The sequence below is a fragment of the Mytilus edulis genome, chromosome 2 (genome assembly GCF_963676685.1).
Source record: "Mytilus edulis chromosome 2, xbMytEdul2.2, whole genome shotgun sequence".
In the NCBI taxonomy this organism is placed as follows: domain Eukaryota; kingdom Metazoa; phylum Mollusca; class Bivalvia; order Mytilida; family Mytilidae; genus Mytilus; species Mytilus edulis.
In genome coordinates, this window is record NC_092345.1 from 31592044 (window position 1) to 31616949 (window position 24906).

Consider the following 24906-nt stretch of genomic DNA (forward strand, 5'->3'; position numbering starts at 1 on the left):
AGGATGCAAAGAAAGAGACCAGGAATAGGAAATAAAGAGTAAAATTGCCAAATAATTGATTCTAATATGACGTGCTTCATTCGCTATGTGAATAAACCATGCTCTTAATCCAATAAAATTTGTTTGCACATGTAGTCATGTATGCATATATTGACTACTGCAAAATAATGAATTTTATCAAACTGGCATGCATTTAATATATTTGGTTAACTTAAAACACTTCCAACCTCTTAAATGATGCACACTTTGTTACTAATTCATTTATAATGATTGTAACATGTTGCAATCCAAAATTGACATATTTGACCTAGATACGACAACCGTTCATGCTGGCTGTTCAAAACTCCTCCCTCACTATCGTTTTGGCAAAAATAATCACAAATATAATGCATACCCATGTTAAAACTACAATAAAGTATAGCTTGTATCAATTATTTCTTAAACATGCTTGTTCTTTATATCATACCTGAATGTTTTCTACACTTTTTTTTCGAAACTAAAGAAAGACGACACCATAGGGATGATGATGATAGAAAACGTCATAAAGAAAAAGATCGTCACCATAGAAACGAAGATGATGAGGTATGATTTTAATGTGACAACAGTATTAGATAAGATATAAGTACATAATAAGTTGACCTGATAAAGTGTTACTCTTAAGTATTATGAACATATTATTTAACCTGAGTTTTTTGACAAGTAGTTTTAATTAGTGGATACCAGTTTAATGTTAATCAAATTACAAATTCTAATACATTGACACATGTACAACAAGGCCATCCTTAAAAATACATTTGTTTTCCTCAATTCTTGTTAACTCGCCAATTGTAAAATAGTTTGGTAAGGAGGGCTTGGTTTTGTTTGATTTTTTTTTTCAATCAAAATATTTGAATAAAAATATAGAGATACTAACTGCAAATTTAGAAAACAAATGCCTAGAGTTATGAAATGCCTTCTCTCGGTTCCATATAAAAACATGAAGATGTGTTATGATTGCCAATGATAAAACTATGTAATTTTAATGGAACAGCCCTAAAATTAAGGATGTAGATTAGTTTTGACATCTGAATGAATTTAACATAGTTACTAAAGTAAGTATTTAGTGTAGTAAAAATTGTAAATATTAATTGATATTGCATGTATTTTCATGCAGATTTTGTATAAATGTGTGTAACTTTTGTTGTGGCAGGGTCGTCGTAGGAGAAGGGACAGAGACTCTCCTGATAGAATTGAAACCACAGAGGTAAAAAAAATGCATGCAGAAGACGCTTTTTAGAATTTAGTCATATTTGAAAATATCAATGCTTAGTATTTTCTGAAACATCATTAGTGCAATCATGGTCTTAAAAAAGCTTTTGATATAACTATTGTTGAAGGAGCGGTGGTACTTTTTTTTTTAGAACTGTTACAAGATGTTTAAATGGATTTTTTGTGGGGTAAAGTTTCTTTAAACAATTTTTCATTATTCAGAATTTTATTGTTTTTCCCTTTTTTTCTGCTCTAAGATTCAGTCTTTTAAAAGTTATGCCATTGAAATATTTATTTCATGTTACAAATATTTTATCATTCTAGGAGGATAGAGAAAGACAGAGGAGAGAAAGGAGAGAGAAGCGGGAAGGAAAATCTAAGGTTTAAAATATGTTTTGTATTAATGATTGCATTTTTTCTTTTTATTGCTGATTCTATTTCATATTGATAGTATGTGGCTAACTTTATCACAGTTTTTGTCTTGCATGATAAGACTGAGGCATAATATTTTGGTATGTAGATGTATAAGCTTTGTTACATATCATTTCTGTTCACATTATTTGGCTTGTCCTATCAGTTATTCTCATTTGACTGAATCTTTTTCGTTAGTTAGAATGTTAAAAGTTTATGATTAAGTCAGTTTTAGGAGAAAGTCAATGGTGTTTGTTACAAAGTGGAATAAGTATGGGCACATCCTATTTCCACATAGGTTATTTGGCCTTGCATATTAAGACTTTAAATTTGTGCAAACTTAACATGTTAAAGTATTGCCATTTCAATTTAAAAATTTGAATTTTACTATAAAAATTACATACATGCTAGTATAACCAGACATATCAACAGTTTATTAAGTATATACACCAATTTGCCTAATACCTATCAACAAGCACATACATTAAACTACAAATGAAAATAGAAAAAACTGGAGAATCAGAATTTTTATAATTAGGGAGATGATGATAGGAGAAGAAAAGATGATGATGATGCTAAAAGAAGAAGACCTAAAGAAGAAGATAGAGATAGGAGTAATAAAGATGAAGAAAGGAGAAGACATAGGGATGGTGATGAAAAACGAAGGCACAGAGATGATGATGAAAAAAGAAGACATAGAGATGATGATGAAAGAAGGAAAGACAAGGATGAAGAGAAAAGACGACACAGAGGTGATGATGATAGAGAAAAGAGAAGACACAGAGACGATGATGAAAAAGAGAAAAGACGACATCGGGATGAAGATGGAGATAGAAGGGGACATAGAGGCGAAGATGATAGAGAGAAACGCAAACATCACAGGGATGAAGTAAAGTCAATATTAGATTACTCTATATAGTCCTGCACTGTGTATAATCAAATGATTTTATTTATATCATAAACTTTGTCATAATGTAATAGAAATCATTTTATAACTTGTCAATGTACTAGAGTGTAAAAAGATATAATTGTATGTGAATACTTTCTCATGTAGTTCTGATAATAGAAGATATAGGAAGATGTGGTATGAGTGCCAATGAGACAACTCTCCATCCAAATAACAATTTAAAAAAAGTGCACCATTATAGAAAGAATGATTTGAAGTGCGTCAAATAAAAATCAACCTTATGCTAATGAATACCAATACTTATTATTTATTTCAGGTTAAGGGAGTTCTCTTCTCAGTTTCAAAGTAATAAACTTTTCAAAACACTAGTTTATATTGATAGGGAATTAATAAAGGAATCCAAAGGGCAAAAAAATATATAGGTCACCGTGCTTGTTTTCGAAATATTAGCCATTAAAATTTTGGCGGGAAAATATTCTCTCTTGACTTTTCATAGATTTATCATTGACAAGTTGAAGTTCTAAAAAACTGTTAAAAAGTAATTAAAATTTTATAAGACTTTTACAGATGGCTTATCATTATACATGTAAAAGATTTATAAAAAGAAAAATAGGGTTACCAGGCAAATTTTTTCAAGGCATTCAAATGGAAAAACCCAGAGGATTCCGAAAATCTGACAAAAAATCCGAAACAGGACAAGCCAGCTTCCTTAGAAAATGCAAACAAAAAATCTCTATGCATTCTTTGTAAGGCCATATAAGTAAACATTTACAAATTAGATTACAAAAATTTGTAAATTTTTTATCAGAGAAAGAATGTAAAAGAATAGTTTAGAAAATTGTTCATATTTGCGGAATTTGCAATAGTTTTTTTTTCATTGTCTTATATCTCATTTTCATTAATGACAAGTTTATAAGAATTCTTTTTGTTGTAGGATGACAGAGATAGAAGAAAAGAAAAGAAAGACAGAGATAGACATAAGGAATCAGAAGAAGTAAGTTAAGTCATAAGATACATAGTGTATTCATTATTATTTGTTTAGTACCTATTTCAGTGGATTTCGTGGGTACAGTTGAACCACAAAACTAAATGTTCAACGAATGACAAATTTTCTTAAAACTTGTATGCTGACTTAAAAGCCACGAAATTAAATATCTTTCATCCACAAAAAAATTGGTACTCAGGAAAATAAATGTATCCAAAGTACTTTATATCTGTACCTTTGAATTGTTCAACTGAATGTGAAACAATTAGTTCTGTCTGAGTGGGAAATCATTGTATTTTTAATTTAATTCTCAAAGAAACAGTGAAAAATCATACCACATCTTATTTTAAAATTATTTAAAAAAAATTAAATTTTTGTTATTTATTTTTAAAGATTTAAAGAAATCCATGAGATAACAGCAAAGAATGGTCCAATTTTCTTTATAATTGTTATATCAGAGTTTCCAAGTGTTTTGCAACAAAATAAACTACTTCATATATGTATGAATAAATTCTATTAATATGCAATAGGGAAGTAAAAAACATCGTCGCCATAGAGATGAAGAGGATGAGGAAATGGAAACTGAACTTGATGAGGTTAAAATCATCTTGTGTACTGGCAGTTTTTCATTTTAGCTAATTTTTGTTTCTAACTTCAAAAGAGTTGTGTTGATGTTACATATTTTCATTAGAAATTAAAGCACATTTTAATAAATTTCAGCAAATGGATGTTCATAGAGTAATCTTTTATATATGAAATTAAACTCATGAATAAGGGTAAATGTGGTGAATTTATTTTGTTATTAATAAAAGTCATTTATAAAAAAGAAATCAATTGAAAACTACTGTTTGTATGTCTAACACACATCTTTTGACAACATTGAGAAGTGTGTCTTTATTAAATAGTTTGAATCTTCAATATCTAACTTTTTGTACTGTGAAATTATTTTGAACTAATATGAGTGAATTTTTTAAGGCATTTATGGATATTCTAAAAAACTGTGGATGCAATTTTAGTCATGGGGTAACAATTTTTGTGGATTTAGTGATTATATTTACTGCTTACCAATTAACATGTACAACAAAGTACATATCATCTGATATTTTTATACAACCGCAAAATTTTAGGAATTAGGGGCCAAAAAGGGCCCAAATAAGCATTTTCTTGGTTTTCGCACTATAACTTTAGTTTAAGTTAATAGAAATCTATGAAATTTTGACACAAGGTTTATGACCACAAAAGAACGGTTGGGATTGATTTTGGGAGTTTTGGTTTCAACAGTTTAGGAATTAGGGGCCAAAAAAGGGCCCAAATAAGCATTATTCTTGGTTTTCGCACAATAACTTTAGTTTAAGTAAATAGAAATCAATGAAATTTAAACACAATGTTAATGACTACAAAAGGAAGGTTGGTATTGATTTTGGGAGTTTAGGTCCCAACAGTTTAGGTATTAGGGGCCAAAAAGGGACCCAAATAAGCATTTTTCTTGGTTTTCGCACCATAACGTTAGTACAAGTAAATAGAAATCTATGAAATTTAAACACAAGGTTTATGACCATAACAGGAAGGTTGGTATTGATTTTGGGAGTTTTGGTCCCAACAGAATAAGGGGCCCAAAGGGTCCAAAATTAAACTTTGTTTGATTTCATCCAAATTGAATAATTGGGGTTCTTTGATATGCCAAATCTAACTGTCATGACTGTGTATGTAGATTCTTAACTTTTGGTCCCGTTTTCAAATTGGTCTACATTAAGGTCCAAAGGGTCCAAAATTAAACTTAGTTTGATTTTGACAAAAAATGAATCAGTTAGGTTCTTTGATATGCTGAATCTAAAAATGTACTTAGATTCTTGATTATTGGCCCAGTTTTCAAGTTGGTCCAAATCGGGGTCCAAAATTAAACTTTGTTTGATTTCATCAAAAATTGAATAAATGGGGTTCTTTGATATACCAAATCTAACTGTGTATGTAGATTCTTCATTTTTTGGTCCTGTTTTCAAATTGGTCTACACTTAAGTCCAAAGGGTCCAAAATTAAACTTAGTCTGATTTTAACAAAAATTGAAATCTTGGGGTTCTTTGATATGCTGAATCCAAAAATATACTTAGATTTTATATTATGGGCCCAGTTTTCAAGTTGGTCCAAATCAGGATCTAAAATTATTATATTAAGTATTGTGCAATAGCAAGTCTTTTCAATTGCACAGTATTGCGCAATGGCAAGAAATATCTAATTGCACAATATTGTGAAATAGCAAATTTTTTTTTAATTAGAGTTATCTTTCTTTGTCCAGAATAGTAAGCAAGAAATATCTAATTGCAAAATATTGTGCAATAGCAAGATTTTTTTTTAATTGGAGTTATCTTTCTTTGTCCAGAATCAACTTAAATCTTTGTTATATACAATATACAATGTATATTCACTTTTTACTACCAACTGATAAATTAAAATAATCTTTACCATTCAGTGATAACAAGCAGTTTTTTTACATCTTAATATTTTATGATGTATTTAAATGAGTAGTTATTGTTGCAAACTCCATTAGAAATTTTAATTGAGATTAGTTTTGGAATAAGGGAAAGGGGGATGTGATTAAAAAAATTGGGTTCAATTTTTCTCATTTGAAATTTCATAAATAAAAAAGAAAATTTCTTCAAACATTTTTTTGAGAGGATTAATATTCAACAGCATAGTGAATTGCTCTAAGAGAAAACAAAAATTTTAAGTTCATTAGAACACATTCATTCTGTGTCAGAAACCTATGCTGTGTCAACTATTTAATCACAATCCAAATTTAGAGCTGAATCCAGCTTGAATGTTGTGTCCATACTTGCCCCAACCGTTCAGGGTTCAACCTCTGCGGTCGTATAAAGCTACGCCCTGCGGAGCATCTGGTTTAAATATTTGAACATGATTTTTTTATGACTTAAAAAGAAAAATATGTTACAGTCACTTTGCATTCGTTTCCACAGGAACCTTGACTTGATTTCAAATTAACATATTCAGTGTTTGTTTATTGTCAACAGATTCATACCTGTAATGTATTTAACAAAATGTCAACACTTCTAACCACTTTAAACAATCATGCTTAATTTTGCAAATGTCTGTTGTTAAAATTAATACACTATTCTTGTACGAAGGGGGTTATATTTGTAAATTCATATTTAAAAAAATAACTTATTTTCTTTCAGAAAAGGTGTTTGAGTTTTTCTTATATATTAAGATGAATATCTAAAGAGTAAGAGTCATAGTTACGAATCTTTGAAAGCTTATTTCTTTTTTAAAGACAGTCATGTAGTAATGAGAATTTAAATGATGTGTGCTATTCTTTGTGTTTTTTATGTACTAATGCTTTAAACAAACCGTCAATAATTTCTGGGTTTTTTTTTCTGATAATTTATTATTATGAGTTTTGTTGTCATCTTTATCAGAGAATTTTGTTTTACGTTTCTAAAATAGTATTTGTATACATTGGAATTTTCTTGGCCTAAGTAATTGCATGTATTTTATTGGCCTAAGTAATTGCATGTATTTTCTTGGCCTAAGTAATTTCATGTATTTTATTGCAGCAGTGTTGATTTAACAAATGAATTGTTATACTAAATGGAAATTTGTATCTGATCTTTTCAGGATGAGAGAGAGAGACAAAGGAGAGAAAGAAGAGATAAAAAGGAAGGGAGAGACAGAAAAGATGGAGATAGAGAAAAGGATGATAGAGATAAAAGATCAAAAGAAGAGGTAGATAATGATTTGAATTTTTCATTGTTTTATTTTACTTTATCAAATCATTTGCCTTTATTTGGGCACTTAGCCCATAAGAGTATATATGGTATAATGTAATGTATTAGTTTATTTGCATTATGCTTTGGATAGTTTAAAAGTTAAATAGTTTTAAAAAATTATACATATGAACATATTCTTTGGACTACTTGAAGAATAAACCACCTTCAAACAACCTTCTGTAATTTACATGAAACGAAAGCAGTTTTGAATTAGTAACTTGTAATGATATAAGCTATCACCCTAATTTCAGAGAGGAAAATCAGCTAAATCTAGAGTAAGTTTACATTGATGAAAGTTTCAAGTTGATACAGCCTAAATAAATTTATTTTTATTTATGCAGTTGAGGACCACCTCAGGGTGCGGGCGGGAGTTTCTTGCTACCTTAAGCTTGAAAACCCATTGGTAAACTTTGGCTGTTATCTGCTCTTTGTTGTCTCTTTGACATATTTCCCATTTCAATTCTCAATTTTATTAATTCAATTTTTCATTCACCCTTGAATAAAGTTGAACCAGGTGGGTTTTTTTTAAAAGTAAAGCTAAAACAAATCTAGTTTGAAATCAGATTTTCAATAATGTTTTAAAACAAAAAGTCTTTAAAGAATATTTTTTTTACATCAGATTTCAATTATGATTAAATGCAATGCTGTGGAAGTACTTTTTCTTGTTTATCACATTTTATGGTTTTTTGGTATGAAATTGACAGAGTTGAGATTTATACTCCTGATCTTGGTTAAAAAAAGTAATTTGTCAGATTATATACTAAATTCCTATGTCGGATGGAGCCACAAATTCCATTAAAATTGTACCCCAGAAAACTGCAACTGGGGGTATGAATATTTAGTGAAAGAAATAAAGGATCAGCTTGAAACCTTTCATTGGATAAATGTTGTGTGTTCCCAGAAGTCCTATGTTATGAATGTAACCCTCTTAATTTTTTTAATACCTGTTTTTATTGAGTGTTCATCACCTGTTCCTAAATGTGGTATTTATCTGCAAGAAAATTTGAGGACAATGTTATGAAAAAACAAAAATATTTTGGTTAGGGTTAATATTCTGTTAACCCAAATCATACGTACACTTGCACATGCACCTAGATTCATTGTTTAGGCCATACATAGATATAAAATTTATCTGATTCTATAAGATTTCACAATGTTTCATGCAATTTTCAACAAATTTCCCTAACTTATGGCTTTAGGAATCAAATACATTTGACTTTCCATGACCTACGTGCAATTACTTATTTCTTTCAGGTTGTTAAAACTTTTGAAACAGATAAACTTTATGAAGTTGTAAGAGATATTTTCATGCTCAATGCTTGTATTAATTTTTTATGTAATGGCAAAGTGTAAGAATCGGTTGTTTAATATTTGCATTATTTTAACAAAAAATAACGAAACTTCTGTCAATATAAAAAAGAAGATGTGGTATGATTGCCAATGAGACAACTATCCACAAAAGACCAAAATGACATAGACATAAACTATAGGTCACCGTAAGGCCTTCAACAATGATCAAAGCCCTTTAAGTAAAGCTTAAAACTATGATCTCACTATTATTGATGATAGTAACTATCACATACAATCAATAGAGTACTTATCTTGTCATGTGATTTTAGACAGCTTTATTCCTTTATTTGTAATTATGCCCCATTTATGGGCATTATGTTTTCTGGTCTGTGTGTCTGTTCGTCCTTCTGTCCCGATTCAGGTTAAAGTTTTAAGGTTAAAGTTTTTGGTCCAGGTAGTTTTTGATGAAGTTGAAGTCCAATCAAATTGAAACTTAGTACAAATGTTCCCTATGATATGATCTTTTTAATTTTGATGCCAAAGTAGAGATTTTCTCTAATTTTCACGCCACTGAACATAGAAAATGATAGTGGGGATGGGGCATCCGTGTACTGGGGACACATTCTTCAGTGTTCTCCCCAGGCCATTTTAGCGTCGCGGTACCGCGACGCTATATTTTCTTCCCGCGACGCTATAATAATTACCGCGACGCTATAATAATTTCTGCGATGCTATAATTATTTTGAGGATGTTATTTTCCTCGTTTCTACAATGCAAAGCCATGTCCTAGATTTTGAACTTTCATCTAATTACCGCTTATAATCATAAAAAATATATCACCTTTGATCCCTTCAAGTCGGACAATAGACAATTAAGAGTGATCAAATAGGTGTTAATTGCCCTTTGGGGATAACTGTTTGGATAGGAATACCCCAAGCTGTCACTTATGACATGATAAATACCACGTGGTTTGCAAAATATTACAGTAGTATTACTTTCTTTCTCTTCCTATCACTTTTTGTAAATCGAGAGTGAAAAGTTTGATTATGAGCTAAATAAGTTTTGGTCTTTCTTTGAAAATGATCATAATTGGCTTTAGTTTATGTTTCATCCATTTAATGCATTAAAAACGCCATATTCATTCCAAATCTCTTGTCAAACATTGTTTATTTTCGTATTTTTCATTGCTTTCGGCGGCCATTTAATATTTTAGTGTAAACTACTGGTCGAAGAAACCGGACCAGATATGACAAAAATCCGTATTTTCCGATAATAATTACATTTGCACAGTAGACAGAAAACAATGATACCTAAAGAGAAAACTTAGCATTAACAGACTTTTTGTTGGATAACTTTGTTAAGAATATATATCATTTTTATAAAAAGAAACAACTGGGACTGATTCATTGAATACCATGAACCAATATATTTCATAGACATGATAAAGATTTTTTTTAACTGGGTAGGTAGGGTAACTGGAACCACACATATATTTTTTTTTTGGCTTAAGAGGAAAAAATAATTCTGGAACTATAAATGAATATAGAAAACATAAACTGAGAATACTGTTATCATGGTTATAGTTTAATTGTATTCTCAGTCATGAATTCAACAATATTGACACAAAGAATAGGGTTGAAAAGAATATTTTATTCACCAAATAAGGACCTATAGCATACAAAAAATATAATACATTTTGTAATAAACAATAATTTGTCGCGTCGCGGCAATGCTCTATTTCCATTATGATATATTATATCATAATGGAAATAGAGCATTGCCGCGACGCGACAAATTACATTGAAAAAAATACATTTTTTTACGCCAAATGTGATGCTATCCAAAATTTCTGGGGCGAACACTGATTCTTGTTTTTATTTATTATTTTCTTTAAATTTTTAACAAATATAGAAAAACTAAAATCATTTAATAACGTTTTATTTGATTTTTTTTTTATCATTTCCTTTAATTTGTTGCAAAATAGTAGAAAACTAGAAAAAAAAATGCCAATGTTTACCGAAAAATCACATTAAGTTTGTTAAGAATAGATTTCAAGTAATCTATAAGTGTAAGGCAAAAATTTTCAACACGTACATTTCACATGAAAAAGTGTTAAATTCAATTGACAGTGTTGATTTTAACCTACAGAAAATGTAAATAAGTTTGTACTAGATCTTTCAAGAGAATAAGAATTTTATTAGTCTAAAATCCAAACAATAGGATTGTTACTAAAATACAAAACAAAAACAAACAAACAAACAGACAGGCATATTAATTACAAAACGATAGACATTACGCACTACAAATATGTAGCAATTGTGTGTGAAAAAAAAATCATTTCTATTTAATTTGTTAGGAAATTTTTGTAATTTGTCTTTCTATTCTGGTTATGGTACTTTTCAATGATCATTCTAATGTTGGTGGTTATGGTTTATTCCTGTGATATGGAAGGTTATAGTTAATTATTGTAATGGGAAAGGTTACTGATTTGTATTGTATTGTAATGTTAAAGGTTATGGTTTATTATTGTAGAAAATTTTCTATTTGGTTTTAGGGTTATTTTACTTACATAAAAGTTAATCAAAACCAACATGATATTTCACTGTACTAGTAATGGTGCAAAATCCCTTATTGGACAGAGCTTTTTTAACTTCAGTGATACCTGATCACATGACTATAAATACACAAATAATATGATAATCCAAAACAACTGCAATATTAAAAGTTGGTCAATGAAATATGCATGTTTCAGAGGAATTTCTCAAAGCAATTAAAAAAGATTTACTTTCCGATATATTAAAGGATTAATTGTGGTGTATTGAAATTAAAATACAAGAATACAGCAATTTTACTCAGACTGACTAAATCATTTAATTCATAGGTTTTCATATAGAAAACTGTTTCTATGAAGTAAAATTTTCCTTAAAAAACTGGTCACAGGGTTAAATTTCTTGTTAGGTCAACCTTAAATATTGCATGACTTTGTATAACTTCTTTATGAAGATGAAAATCTTCTATTTAAATTTTAGGATGTGAGAACAAAATCTGCAGTGAATGGCAGATCAAAACCCAAGGAGGAAGATGAGGAGGAAAATGAATATGGAGGTTACGAGGATGATTTTGAGGTACTGTTTTAAAATTACTAATTATATTTGAGTACTAATAAATTGGTTGATTGAGGTTAACCACAAATTTTAAGAGTTGTACAAAATTCAAATTTCATATATGCTTGTTTGCAAAAATTTGTTAAAACCAGAAATGACAATGGAAATATATGTGACTGTCATACAAGTGAGAGGTTTAGCTATCTATAAAAACAGGTTTATTCCACCATTTTCTACATAAGAAAAGCCTGTAGAATATGAAGGTTGTTTTCCATTTGTTTGGTGTGTCTGGGCTTTTGATTTTGCCATTTGTTTGATGTGTCAGAGTTTTGATTTTTCCGTTTGATTATGGACTTTCTGTTTTGATTTTTCTGTTTGATTATGGACTTTCTGTTTTGATTTTTCTGTTTGATTATGGACTTTCTGTTTTGATTTTTCTGTTTGATTATGGACTTTCTGTTTTGATTTTTCCGTTTGATTATGGACTTTCTGTTTTGATTTTTCCGTTTGATTATGGACTTTCTGTTTTGATTTTTCCGTTTGATTATGGACTTTCTGTTTTGATTTTTCCGTTTGATTATGGACTTTCTGTTTTGATTTTTCCGTTTGATTATGGACTTTCTGTTTTGATGTTTCTGTTTGATTATGGACTTTCTGTTTTGATTTTTCTGTTTGATTATGGACTTTCTGTTTTGATTTTTCCGTTTGATTATGGACTTTCTGTTTTGATTTTTCCGTTTGATTATGGACTTTCTGTTTTGATTTTTCCGTTTGATTTTGGACTTTCTGTTTTGATTTTTCCATTTGATTATGGACTTTCTGTTTTGATTTTTCCTTGGAGTTAGTTATATTTGTTAGTTTTCTTTTTTGACACACAAACAATAACTTATAAATAATAAAGTTAAGTTTATTGCAGGACTATGATGATGACTTTGAGGAGGAAGAGGATGAGGACCCACCAAAGAAGGTAGGTTACTCTATAAAGACCTTGTTTGTGTCAGTAGGTGTTGTCCAATGTTCTTGTACTATGGGACTTTCTAGAAACTCACATCAGAAAGCTTGAACCTGATTTAAAAATTATTATTAAATAAAAAGATTTCCTTAGCTAGTATAAATACTGGTTTACGAATCAAACAGGGTTAAAGACCACTACTGGTTGATCCTTTAATGAGCTTCATTGCAGCAAAGCAGTTCTTATTCCTGACAAGAGAGATAATCAATTTAAAATTACAATTTTAGAGGTATTTTCCAGTTTTCGAAAAGAGTTTCTGAAAAGGCCCATAATACTGTTCTTTAATTACCTCATTTCATGTATTTATGTATTTATGTATTTTAACAATTACAATTACTTACACTTAACTATTTCAAAATGTTGAAATTTATATTAAAATGCAACTAAACTAACTAGTTTGTAGAATATCATTGCATTACTAGAAAGAAACTCCCTTATTCAAATTTTTTTATATTTGATATAAAAGTGTAATGTCTAAGCTATACCTTATAGATATTATTTTTATCAGAGACCAGAATATAATCATAGCGTAAGTTACTACACAAATCTTTATAAAAAAATTTATTCAGCTTTTCCTTTCTTTAAAATTTTATTATGTATTGCTGTTTTGCATTATTAGAGTAGAAATTTGCGGTATTTTCTTCTATAGCAAAACAATTGCAGTTGCAGGCTATTAAAAAATCAGAGATAGTGTGTTTGAGACATTCAAAAGCAAAATAACAATATATGCTAGTTGATGGTTTGAATGATATTTAAAATCTACTTTTTTGACTTTTTGCCAATGTTATGGATAAGAGAAAGTCATTTAACACTCTAGCAACCATGGTAATAGATAAGCCCTTATTTTAGGTATTATTTATTTAAGATGTTGCATCATCCTGAACATGAATGAAATATTTGCCCCTGGACAATAAGCAATCAACAATTAATCAATCAAAATATTGCAAAATCCCTTAATGTGTATGCCTTTGTATGTATTTCCATTCTCAATTTTATTTTTACTTTGTTTAAAAGCTTGAAATTTATTGTAGACAAACTTGTCATCTATAACACCTAGACAACCTCGACATGGACTGCAATATTCTGTAAATATCTTTGTGTCTGATTAATGTGCAATGAAGTGTCCCATTATTGCACAAATTCCTTACTTTAATGTTTTTGTGTGTGTTGAAAATTTCACAACACAATCGGTTCTGAAGGTACATCTCTAGAAATTGTTTTTATTGCACATAGTGAAATTTATTGCAACATATAATTCCTTATTGCACATATTTATCCTGCATGGCAATTTAGATTAGATCATAAAATTTATTCATCAAATATTATTAGGATCTGCTTTAATTACATCAAAACTTGAATCAAAAAGAAATAACATGTATGAAAAAATTAGGTAGAATATGAAATGACTTTCGGCACATAATTCAAAATGTGTTCCTGTTACAAAATATATTAGAAAAATTTTGAGTTTCTGATTATAACACTGGTATTGTACAAGTATATATTAAGACAATACATGTACCAAGGAATGGTATAACATTGTGCATCAACCGTGGCGGAGGTGAAATATGAACAATATTAATATGATGAGAGAAAAAACATGGGCAATATACTGGCTTTAAACAACTTATAAAAGGTGTAATTGTTGCAATTTGGTAGGATAAAATCTTATTCATCTTGTTGATAATCTTTGATTCATTTAATTGCAATAACACTTCTTTTTTTTGTGCGAAAGTATAATACACATATGATATGGCTGGTTTTAAATTTTGCAAATTTTCACTTTATAATCAATATCCTAATTTATAGGATATACAAGGTATTCATTGAGCATGCATATATATTTAATTTTAGGAAGCACACAATTTAGACTATTTCTGGATTTTTTTTTTACTATCAAAAATAGTAATATTAGTATACATGCTTACATATATTTATTATAATAATATTGAATAAAATAAAATGTGGGATACATGTTAATAAGACTAAAGTTCTATGTTTGCCCTCAGACAAGTATTTATTTCATATTTTGATATAATACAGCACTTATCTATCAAGTTATTTGAATAATTCAATTTATAATTTAATATTACTTATTAGCTATTATTAACAGATTCAAAGACTTTGGAGAAAATGTTGCAAGGAAAAGAATAAATAATGATGTAAACTGGCCTATGTATCAGAGAGGAAAACAATAACAATCAAAAGTTTTTTGTTATGTGTGAATGGTCCTAGTTAAGAAAATGAACCTCAACCCTTGTGAATTACATTGTACAACCTCAGTCTTCTGATAACTGATAGCTAGACCTAACAGAATGTCTTAAAAAAATGAGTTTCTTTTATCATTAAGAGACACTATTTCTGACTTGGTCCATTGTATTTTGTTTCATAAATAAAGAAATGTGGTAAAATTTCTAATGAAACATCTATCTGAAAGACCTTAAAAAATGATGAAATCAAGGGAGGCTATTGACATTTTTTAGGAATACATTATACAATCTATTTCAGGATGATGAGATGAATGATGTTTTACGAGCTTTAGATGAAGAAAATGATAGATTATATAAAGATTCCTCAAAACAGGACAAATATGACAGATCTGACTCGGTAAATATGTTATCAGTAATAGTTATAGATTATCGTTGGTCATCTCAAAGACATTGATTTTCTCGCTATAGTCGACACGTTGAAAGTGAGAAAAACAATCAAGTTGAGATGACCAATGATAACCTGATTATGGCTATTTTACCTATGACAACGTTGTTAATTTCACTGGCAACGGCATGTGCGCCCTTAGTTTCTAGCCATAATTTTTCATATCACTTGAGAAAGGAAATAATTAGTGAGTAAGATCAAAGGAAAATTTCGTAAAATAAGGATAATATAAGTAACATAACGAAAATGTGATATTAGAAATATTTTGTTTCTAATCAGTAATTAAATATGTGTTTGATGAATTAGCCACATCTAGAGATCACAGATACCTACAGCAAGAGTCAAAATTATTTGAAAGATTGTGAAAAAGATAGAACTGTGGTTGAAAGTTCCCTCGGATTTAATGGACACAATACTGTAATTTTACAATGCTTAAACGTCCCTAGAAGAACATAAGATTATTTCTTTACCTTATTAAGGATGCACTTACGTGAAATTATAAAAAATCAAGATAAGCCAGAAGTGCATTTGTTAAGGAACAAAATAAGCTTGAAATATTGATAGGTTATGGAACTCTTTTTTAGAGATATTTGCTTTTTGAAAAATGGCGGTAAAAGGTTGACTCAGATTTTTAGCCTTTGTATTATTTAGGTCTCAAATCAAAAGAAAAGACATCAAGAATCTGCTTAAATTTATGGTAAATGAAGTTTTATGAACTATGTATACTAAAGTCTGATATGAAAAAAACGAAGGGTGTTATGGGGCAAAATATTATAAGCTGTATTGATGGAAAAAGCCAAAGAGTCTAAAAATCTGATACAAATCTCTAAACCTCACCTTAGTACATCCTAAATGAATATTTTTTAGCCTGATGATAGAGGTAGAGGATACAGGGACAGCAGTCCAGATGAACCTGTCTCGAGGACACGTCCAAAAAGCAGTGCTATCAACTTTTTGTCAGCAAAGAGACAGGTCATGACCCAGAAAACCTATGGAAAGACATCTAAACGTGCTCGAGATCTGTTAGAAATGATAGAATTAGACACAGTAACCTTTGATATAATGGATCTGCCTCCAGTCAAAGAATATGAGTTGTATATTAGAAGTTATGGTAGATCTGACACACGACAGGTACAGTTTTAATCAAACACTACTGTTACATCTATAGGATTATCCACAATAGGTGTATCAGGGTGTGATATTTTCTCACTGTGATCAAGACCCGTTGGTGGCCTTGGTCTGTTATCTGCTCTTTGGTGTGATTGTTGTCTCTTTGACATATTCTCTATTTCTTTTCAAGATTTTATTACAGAAATCAATATTCAACATACTGTAGATTCATTTATTTTCCTGGATAGAGGAAAACTTGCATTTCAGTGAATAATGTGAATTTATTTTTGTGGGTACCAATTACTGTGGATTGGGGATATCATTCTCTTTGATATTTAATTTTGTGGTTTTACCAATATCTGCATATAAAGCCTATAGATAATTTGCAATTTGTTGAGCTTTTGAATTCATGGTTCACCTGGACCCAGGAAACCCACGAAAATTGGTATCCAACTAATTAAAATGAATCCACAGTATTTGATTTCCTGGTTTTGTCAATCTCTGCAGACAAAGCCTTTAGAAAAAAAATATAATTTGTTGAACTTTTTATTTTTTTATTTGGTAGACACCTGTTCCCACAATGTACCAACAGAACCCACAAAAATTGGTTATTTTCTACACACTAAAACACATTATCACATAAAATACTCCTTATCTCTTTCCTTTCCATTAAAGAAAATTTGCACATGGACCTGATACTTTTAAAGTGTTAGCTGATGTTTTTCAACATGTTAGTTTTAGTCTTGACCTATATCCAAATCATTTTTGTCGAGCCTGCAACTTTTGTTGCAGAAAGCTCGACATAGGGATAGTGATCCGGCGGCGGCTACGGCGGCTACGGCGGCTACGGCGGCGGTGTTAGCTCACTTCTTAAAAGCTTTTTTTTTAGAAGGTGGAAGACCTGGATGCTTCATACTTTGTATATAGATGCTTCATGTTACGAAGTTTCCGTCAGTCACATGTCCAATGTCCTTGACCTCATTTTCATGGTTCAGTGACCACTTGGAAAAAAAGTTCAAATTTTTTGTAATGTTGAATTCTCTCTTATTATAAGCAATAGGATAACTATATTTGATATGTGCGTACCTTGCAAGGTCCTTATGTCTGTCAGACAGTTTTCACTTGACCTCGACCTCATTTCATGGATCAGTGAACAAGGTTAAGTTTTGGTGGTCAAGTCCATATCTCAGATACTATAAGCAATAGGGCTAGTATATTCGGTGTATGGAAGGACTGTAAGGTGTACATGTCCAACTGGCAGGTGTCATCTGACCTTGACCTCATTTTCATGGTTCAGTGGTTATAGTTGAATTTTTGTGTTTTGGTCTGTTTTTCTCATACTATATGCAATAGGTCTACTATATTTGTTGTATGGAATGATTGTAAGGTGTACATGTCTAGCGGGCAGATGTCATGTGACCTTGACCTCATTTTCATGGTTCAGTGGTCAAAGTTAAGTTTTTGAGTTTTGGTCTTTTTATCTAATACTATATGCCATAGGTCAACTATATTTGGTGTATAGAATATTTTATGATCTTTATGTCAGTCACCCAGGTTTTATTTGACCTTGACCTCATTTTCAGGGTTCATTGCACAGTGTTAAGTTTTTGTGTTTTGGACTATTTTTCTTAAACTATAAGTAATGGGTCAACTATATATGTTGTATAGAAGCATTGTTAGCTGTACATGTCTGCCTGACATGGTTCATCTGACCTTGACCTCATTTTCAAGGTTCATTGGTCTTTGTTTAGTTATTTTGGTTAATGTTAAGTTTATGTGACAGTTGTAATAAAGCTTAGCTTTATACTTAGGACTATCAACATAATATCAATGATTAGTATAGAAGGCGAGACATTTCAGCGTGTGCACTCTTGTGAATATTGTTTTAGTATTGAAATCAATATTCTGTTTTTAAACATAATAACTTTTCCTATATTCCATCTGCACAAGTTTACTTTAAAAATATGACATTTGCTTACACATGGATGCAATCTTAAAAGTAAAATAGTAAAGATCATGAGACAGAAATTGGTTAACACATGTATGATGTTAGCAGTAAAAAGAAATATAATTTTTATTGTAACATGATTGTAGGCCTACGTGCAGACCAATGATGATGCTATAGACCGTGATATACAAACAGAAGAGATTGATATGAGAAATAAATGGACACAACATCCACCTGAAGACTTTGCTGGATCTGGCAGTAAGTGGGACTATTGTCTAAAAAAAAAATTATTATGGCTTTCTTCCCTGAGCTTTAATGTAAATGGTGTTATATTGTACTAATTTTCACAATACCTATAAACAGTGAAAACAAATAGCGAAGAACAAGAATTGACTAACAAACTGGTTGAGAACACACATGCTATAAAGTTCATTGCCAAAGAACTTTCGAAATGAAGAACAACAATAAAAGCACCTTATTGACACATGGTAATTTTTCAAACAAATTGTGAAAAGTGAAGGGTTTATTATGTACACCATTCTTATTAAAGACCAAACAGCCTATTTATTTCTACCAGTGATTTTTATGCCCCACCTATGATAGTAGAGGGGCATTATGTTTTCTGGTCTGTGCCTCCGTGTGTCCGTTTGTCTGTCTGTGCATCCGTTTGCTCCAGGTTAAAGTTTTTGGTCAAGGTAGTTTTTGAAGAAGTTGAAGTCTAATCAACTTGAAACTTAGTACACATGTTCCGTATGATATGATCTTTCTAATTTTTATTCCAAATTAAAGTTTTGACCCCAATTTCACGGTCCACTGAACATAGAAAATGATAGTGCGAGTGGGGCATCCGTGTACTTGGGACACATTCTTGTTCTGTAAAATTTTGTGTGAAGGTATTTCACGATTAAAGGAACAAAATTTGATGAAAAAAATTGGGGGTCACCGACTTAGTTTTGTCACTATAGCAACCTCAGTTTTGTGTTTTCCCGAATAAATAACATAACATTTGCTTGATATCTAAACTAAAAAATCCTTTATATCAAACCTACAAGCATAATTCTTGTTTCAGGTTAAACAATATATTTGTATCTATCAAATACAGGTTCAAGAGAGTAAGACTCATATTGTTTTGATCTTTACAAATATGATTTATTTCATTCCCGCCAAAAATAAAACGTAAAAATGAAAAACATTTCCAGTATTAAAAAATATCTACCACTGAATTCTTCATAAAGATTTCAAGAAGGAAAGTGCCATGTGTACTTTTCAAAATAAAGCCAAAAAAAGTGTATGTCACCAACCTTTCAAAAAAGTTATGAGTGATTTTCATGTTTTTTTCTCGTTCGTTTTGAAGAAAAGAGTTGTCTTTCTTCATAACATTGCATCTAGACTTCATAGTACAAAGTTTCCTTGCTGGCGCACTATTTGAAAAAAATCGCAAATTGGACATTGGGAACACACATTATAATTTCCTAGAATAACAACTATATTCACTTACTTCATTATCCGGTAATACAAGATATTAAATGTATGTATCTCATTAGATCTTATGATGTTGTTGCCGCACAATATTTGAAACCTTCAGAAAACAATCAGTGGGAATGGAAAATTGTTTGAAATAACATTATACAATGCTTTTATTATGAAAGTCTTTTTTGTCCTTTGTCCCTAAGGCCAGTCTTTTTTTATTATCTGTTTAACGAGATCCGCCGACTCCACCTTTCCCGATTTTAGAATAAAAATAAAAGTAATGCTTCTTACTTTTATTATTATTTTTCCCGCCGACTGTTACGAAATCCTCAGAAAAAAATAAAATGTGTTGTTCACGATACTCGCTTTCAGTCAATTTCGTTATCGGTAATATTTAATTTTTACCAAGTCATTGAAACAGCAATTTTCATTTAAAAGTAAAGAAATTCAAGGCATAAACGATATATTTTCTTCTAAAAGATTTTTAAGCTGGTGGCATGCTTTTCATACTTGTTACACGAGAGCGTACATCAAATCATTCTAACTTTCGGCAAAATCAGTTATTACTTCATCAGAACTTGATGAAATTAGCCTCAAGTAAACTTGTCATCCATGTATTGCATTAGAAACGTCATATTCCTTTCCAAATAGCGTATCAAACATCGTTTATTTTTGTAAATTTTTCTTCGTCCGACATTTAAATTTGTAGAACTACGGATCGGAATCGGGATTTCATCGGAAATGGACCTGCTATGACCGAAATCCGGATTCTTGCGATAATGACTACAGACGCATGAATGGCACTGCTGACAGACAAAAAATGATCCCAAAAGGGAAAATTACGCATTCCACACCAATAACATACTTTTGGTTAGATCTTTTTGATTATAAATGTATATATTTCCATGTATAAGCATTGTTTCAATTTATAGGTTAAAGTTGCTTAACTCTCAATTGGACTATAAATTACACCAGAAACATATATACACTTGTGTATATATATGTCTCTGCATACACTAAGAGGTTCCTGACTGGGTGACTGGTATATACATATATAGTATATATACAGCGAGGTTGATATATTTGAGTGGTGCCATGGATCTATATTAGTGGAAATACAGAATTAAAACATAGTTTTTATGTTTATATTAATAGAAGGGTTTATATGTATTTATATTTCTCTGGGTTAATATACTGGTCTGTTCTCATTTCATTGTTCTTGTATTCTGATAAATTCTTATAAAAAAAAAAAAAAAAAAAAAAAGTCACTTATAATGGTTTTATTTTTATTTTTAGTGTCGACTGGACCAATTTTGCACTTTTATTTTTTTTTTATTTCGCCCCCTCGACCCTAATTTTTTACAAATTTTCTCGTTAAACAGATAAAATAAAAAGTCTGGCCTAATTAGCAAAATTATTGAAACGGCACAGGCTAACTTACAGAGTATTTGACTATATTACCCTAGACGTGTGGGTTTTTTTTGGCGTCAATTTCAGAAGTTTGTCGTAACGAACTCATTCGCTACTGTTGACGGACAGACACACTAAAGCATGGACAGACTTCTTTATACCGTTATTTTCCAGACTAAGACGAACGAAATTATTTGATCGAGTTTGTGAATTCATTATTTCTGAATATTTAAAATATAAGGAAATTAAAAATATTGCTAAAATATATTTTAAAGTTTTTGATTCTAAAACATCTATCATGAAATACAATTCCTGTTATTACTACCTCACGTGTTTTGAATAAACGAGACAGAAAGTATAAAATACAAAAAGTTTTTAATTCAAAAATTCATTTAGAAACAATTTTCCATTGAAAACTTCAAAGTAAGATTTTTCCAACAGGATAAAATATTATAAATCTAAATTGCCCATTTTTAAAATTAAAACAAAGAAAAGTTTTTTGCTGGCATTGAAAATAGAAATTTGTTTTCTGAATCTTTCCAGTCTTAGTTGTAGCTACAGTAAATGAGAGATTTTATGTTGGATGTTATTCTTGAAATTGTTTTTGTCATAAGTAAAAATTTACAACAATTTAGTTTTAAAGACCAAAAATTTTGATTTTAATTCACATTTGCTGAGTATTTTTAAGGGTTTTGCCTTACAGCTAATTTCCTACTGCATGTATAGGTATGTAAACCTGTATATATGATATCTAAATTCAATTGGATGTTACACAAATATAATTATACAAAATATACAAACAAGCTAACCAAAGTGTTGATCTCAGTTTAAAGATCAGGAGAAATGTTTATCATAATTCTACGCATGTGAAAGAATAAAAAAAATGAAATGCAGATCGACGCAAATGCAAAAGTCTAGATCAAAATTTACATTTTATTATTTTCATTAGAATAAAGGTTAAATATAGTGTAGTAGCTTTTGTGTTCATTTGTGTTAAATTTCCACAAGATATCAGCTTGACACTTTATTCCTCTTTTCTAGGGAGACATATTTTTAAGCGTACACCATGCTGGAATCTGTGAAAAACGCAAATAGGATGTTATAATTTGACGTTCTTTCATTGCTAGAAACAACGTCATAGAGCTTTTATGTCACTACCAAGTTGCGTTAGTTGATGCGCACAAACAATAGGCTGTTTGGTCTTTAAGTTATTTTCCCCCTCCCACAACGCCATGCTTTAGTAAGCTGTAAATTTTAAACCGAAGTACTATGAATTCATTATTTTTAGTGCTGTATAAAGTGGAAAAGGCAAACCAAAAATATGAAATTGAAAACAGTTTTTAATACCAACAAAAATCCACAAAATAAATGAATCCATACGAATCAAAAGTAATTATCTGACAAAACATCAAATCGATTTAGAATAAAAACAGAAAATTTATGAATCTGACAAGTAATTTTAAGTTTAATGCTCTTTTACATTGTATTGGTATTTTAGTAAATTATGATTTAATTCTTTGCAGGAGGTGATGGTGAAAAAGACTTTGAGGATGAAGAACAGTCACAACAGAATAAACAACAAGACTTAGGACGTCTTTCTAAGTTCATACAACAGGCTGGACAGGTAAAATATTTCTTTTTTTTGCGACTCAGTGGGTATATAGCTGTACTTCTATATATTAATCATGGTGAAAAAGTTTGTATGCTGCGACTGACTTGTCACGTCTTGTGTTTTAGACAAAAACATTTTTTTTAAATATATACAGTCAAATCTGTTTTAAGAGACCACTAAAGGGAGAGCAAAAAGTGGTCTCTTAAGACAAATGGTCTTTCAATACAGGTTCAATTTATATGAAATGTACTACACAGGGATCTTATATTGGTGGTCTTTTAACACAGGTTTTTGTTTAATACAGTTGTCTCTAGAGCAGGTTTGAATGTATATGAAACATACAGGAAAAGTTTAAATTATTTCATAAGTAAATAAGGGAATAATACGTAAAAAGAACAAGAATTTTGACAATTTATCAGACCATACCAACCATGTCATTGAATCCATGATTTTAGGGTTTTAAATAGCAAAACAAGGTTTTTTAACATTCTTATACAAAATAGGAGTGGGGAGTGGAGAGCTCTTTACACATTTTTTCTTGTCTTCTATTGACTTGCGTGCCAAAATCAATTGGTTTATCAACTAATATTTTTTTGTATCTTTATTTGCAGGTAGTTTCTATATTATTAGACGAGGAGCGATCACAGGAAACAACAGAATTAAGATCAAATAAGTCAAGTATTAGTATGAGTGAAGGTTATACAGAGCTGTCTAAGTTGGGCATACTACAAGGTATGTATGTGATGAAGACATAATCTTTCAATCAGTTTAATTGAGGTCTGGAGCTGGCATGTCAGTTAACTGCTAGTAGTCTGTTGTTATTTATGTATTATTGTCATTTATTTATTTTCTTTTGTTTCATCGGACTCGGACTTCTCTTGAACTGAATTTTAATGTGCGTATTGTTATGCGTTTACTTTTCTTCATTGGCTAGAGGTATAGGAGGAGGGTTGAGATCTCATAAACATGTTTAACCCCGCCACAATTTTGCGCCTGTCCCAAGTCAGGAGCCTCTGGCCTTTGTTAGTCTTGTATGATTTTTAATTTTAGTTTCTTGTGTATAATTCAGAGTTTAGTATGACGTCCATTATCACTGTACTGATATACATATTTTTTAAGGGGCCAGCTGAAGAACGCCTATGGGTACGAGAGTTTCTCGCTACATTGAAGACCAATTGGTGGCCTTCGGCTGTTGTCTGCTCTATGGTAGGGTGTTTAGTCACGTGATCTGGCTATCGAGAAAACTACAACAAACGATAAAAATTCTTAACGTGTGTAGAACTTTCTTTATTTTATCTGGGGATAAAGAATAAATACAAATGTTTTATATATCAATAAATTTCATTTTTAAAGAGCTTTTCAATAATACCAACTTTATTTAAATCCGACAATTAAAACTCTGATTATCTGTGTATGAAGTTATGGACACCATTATGTTTCTGTGCGTGATAAATTATTATTGATTGGCACCTATTTTTATCTGGATACACGCGTCAGAAGCCATTTATAAACGGAACTCCGCTGGAACTGTTATCTGATTGGTTCCCTCGGTTTGATTCTTTTTAAAATAGAATATCTGTGGTTCATAATAGTGAAACCCCGAACATTCTAGCGTGTCGTTTAAGGAATCTACGGAGGTAATTTGTCAAAAATCGTTGTTTTTCTCTCAAAACGAGCGTGCGAAAGTATTGTGGGGATAAAAATTTGAAAAGATGAATGTTTTTACAACATAATTCGAGTATTGTTTTGTATATTAGCTCAAGAAATACGTGCGGAAAATACTTTATCGGGAGGTGGTGACACCAGAATTATGGACGCCATTTTCACATGAAAATTCTGTCCGTCATGATTGACAACTAACTATTAGGGAACTAATTTGCTTGTTTGTTGGAAGTTACGAGATATTATTGAAGTTAAATATCAAGAATTAAGTTACTTCTTCTATTATTTGCACTTTGACTGGTA

At 30.5% G+C, this 24906-nt stretch overlaps 1 protein-coding gene across 16 annotated transcripts in view; it reads left to right on the forward strand.

Moving 5' to 3' along the window:
• Window positions 1-24906, forward strand: part of LOC139511960 (cytoplasmic dynein 2 intermediate chain 1-like) — an 84344-nt gene that overhangs the window by 8083 nt on the left and 51355 nt on the right. The window contains exons 4-20 of one of the 16 annotated variants that reach the window (XM_071299182.1): window positions 503-582; window positions 1190-1243; window positions 1573-1629; window positions 2198-2548; window positions 3501-3560; window positions 4082-4147; window positions 7182-7289; window positions 7585-7608; window positions 11653-11748; window positions 12644-12694; window positions 13248-13268; window positions 13771-13824; window positions 15245-15343; window positions 16259-16522; window positions 18596-18707; window positions 22853-22953; window positions 23553-23673. In XM_071299182.1, the coding sequence (XP_071155283.1) occupies window positions 503-582; window positions 1190-1243; window positions 1573-1629; window positions 2198-2548; window positions 3501-3560; window positions 4082-4147; window positions 7182-7289; window positions 7585-7608; window positions 11653-11748; window positions 12644-12694; window positions 13248-13268; window positions 13771-13824; window positions 15245-15343; window positions 16259-16522; window positions 18596-18707; window positions 22853-22953; window positions 23553-23673 (1719 nt within the window). Of the gene's footprint in view, window positions 1-492; window positions 583-1189; window positions 1244-1572; window positions 1630-2197; window positions 2549-3500; window positions 3561-4081; window positions 4148-7181; window positions 7290-7584; window positions 7609-11652; window positions 11749-12643; window positions 12695-13247; window positions 13269-13770; window positions 13825-15244; window positions 15344-16258; window positions 16523-18595; window positions 18708-22852; window positions 22954-23552; window positions 23674-24906 lie in introns of all 16 variants that reach the window. The other 15 variants (XM_071299180.1, XM_071299185.1, XM_071299183.1 and 12 more) reach the window with 15 other exon arrangements.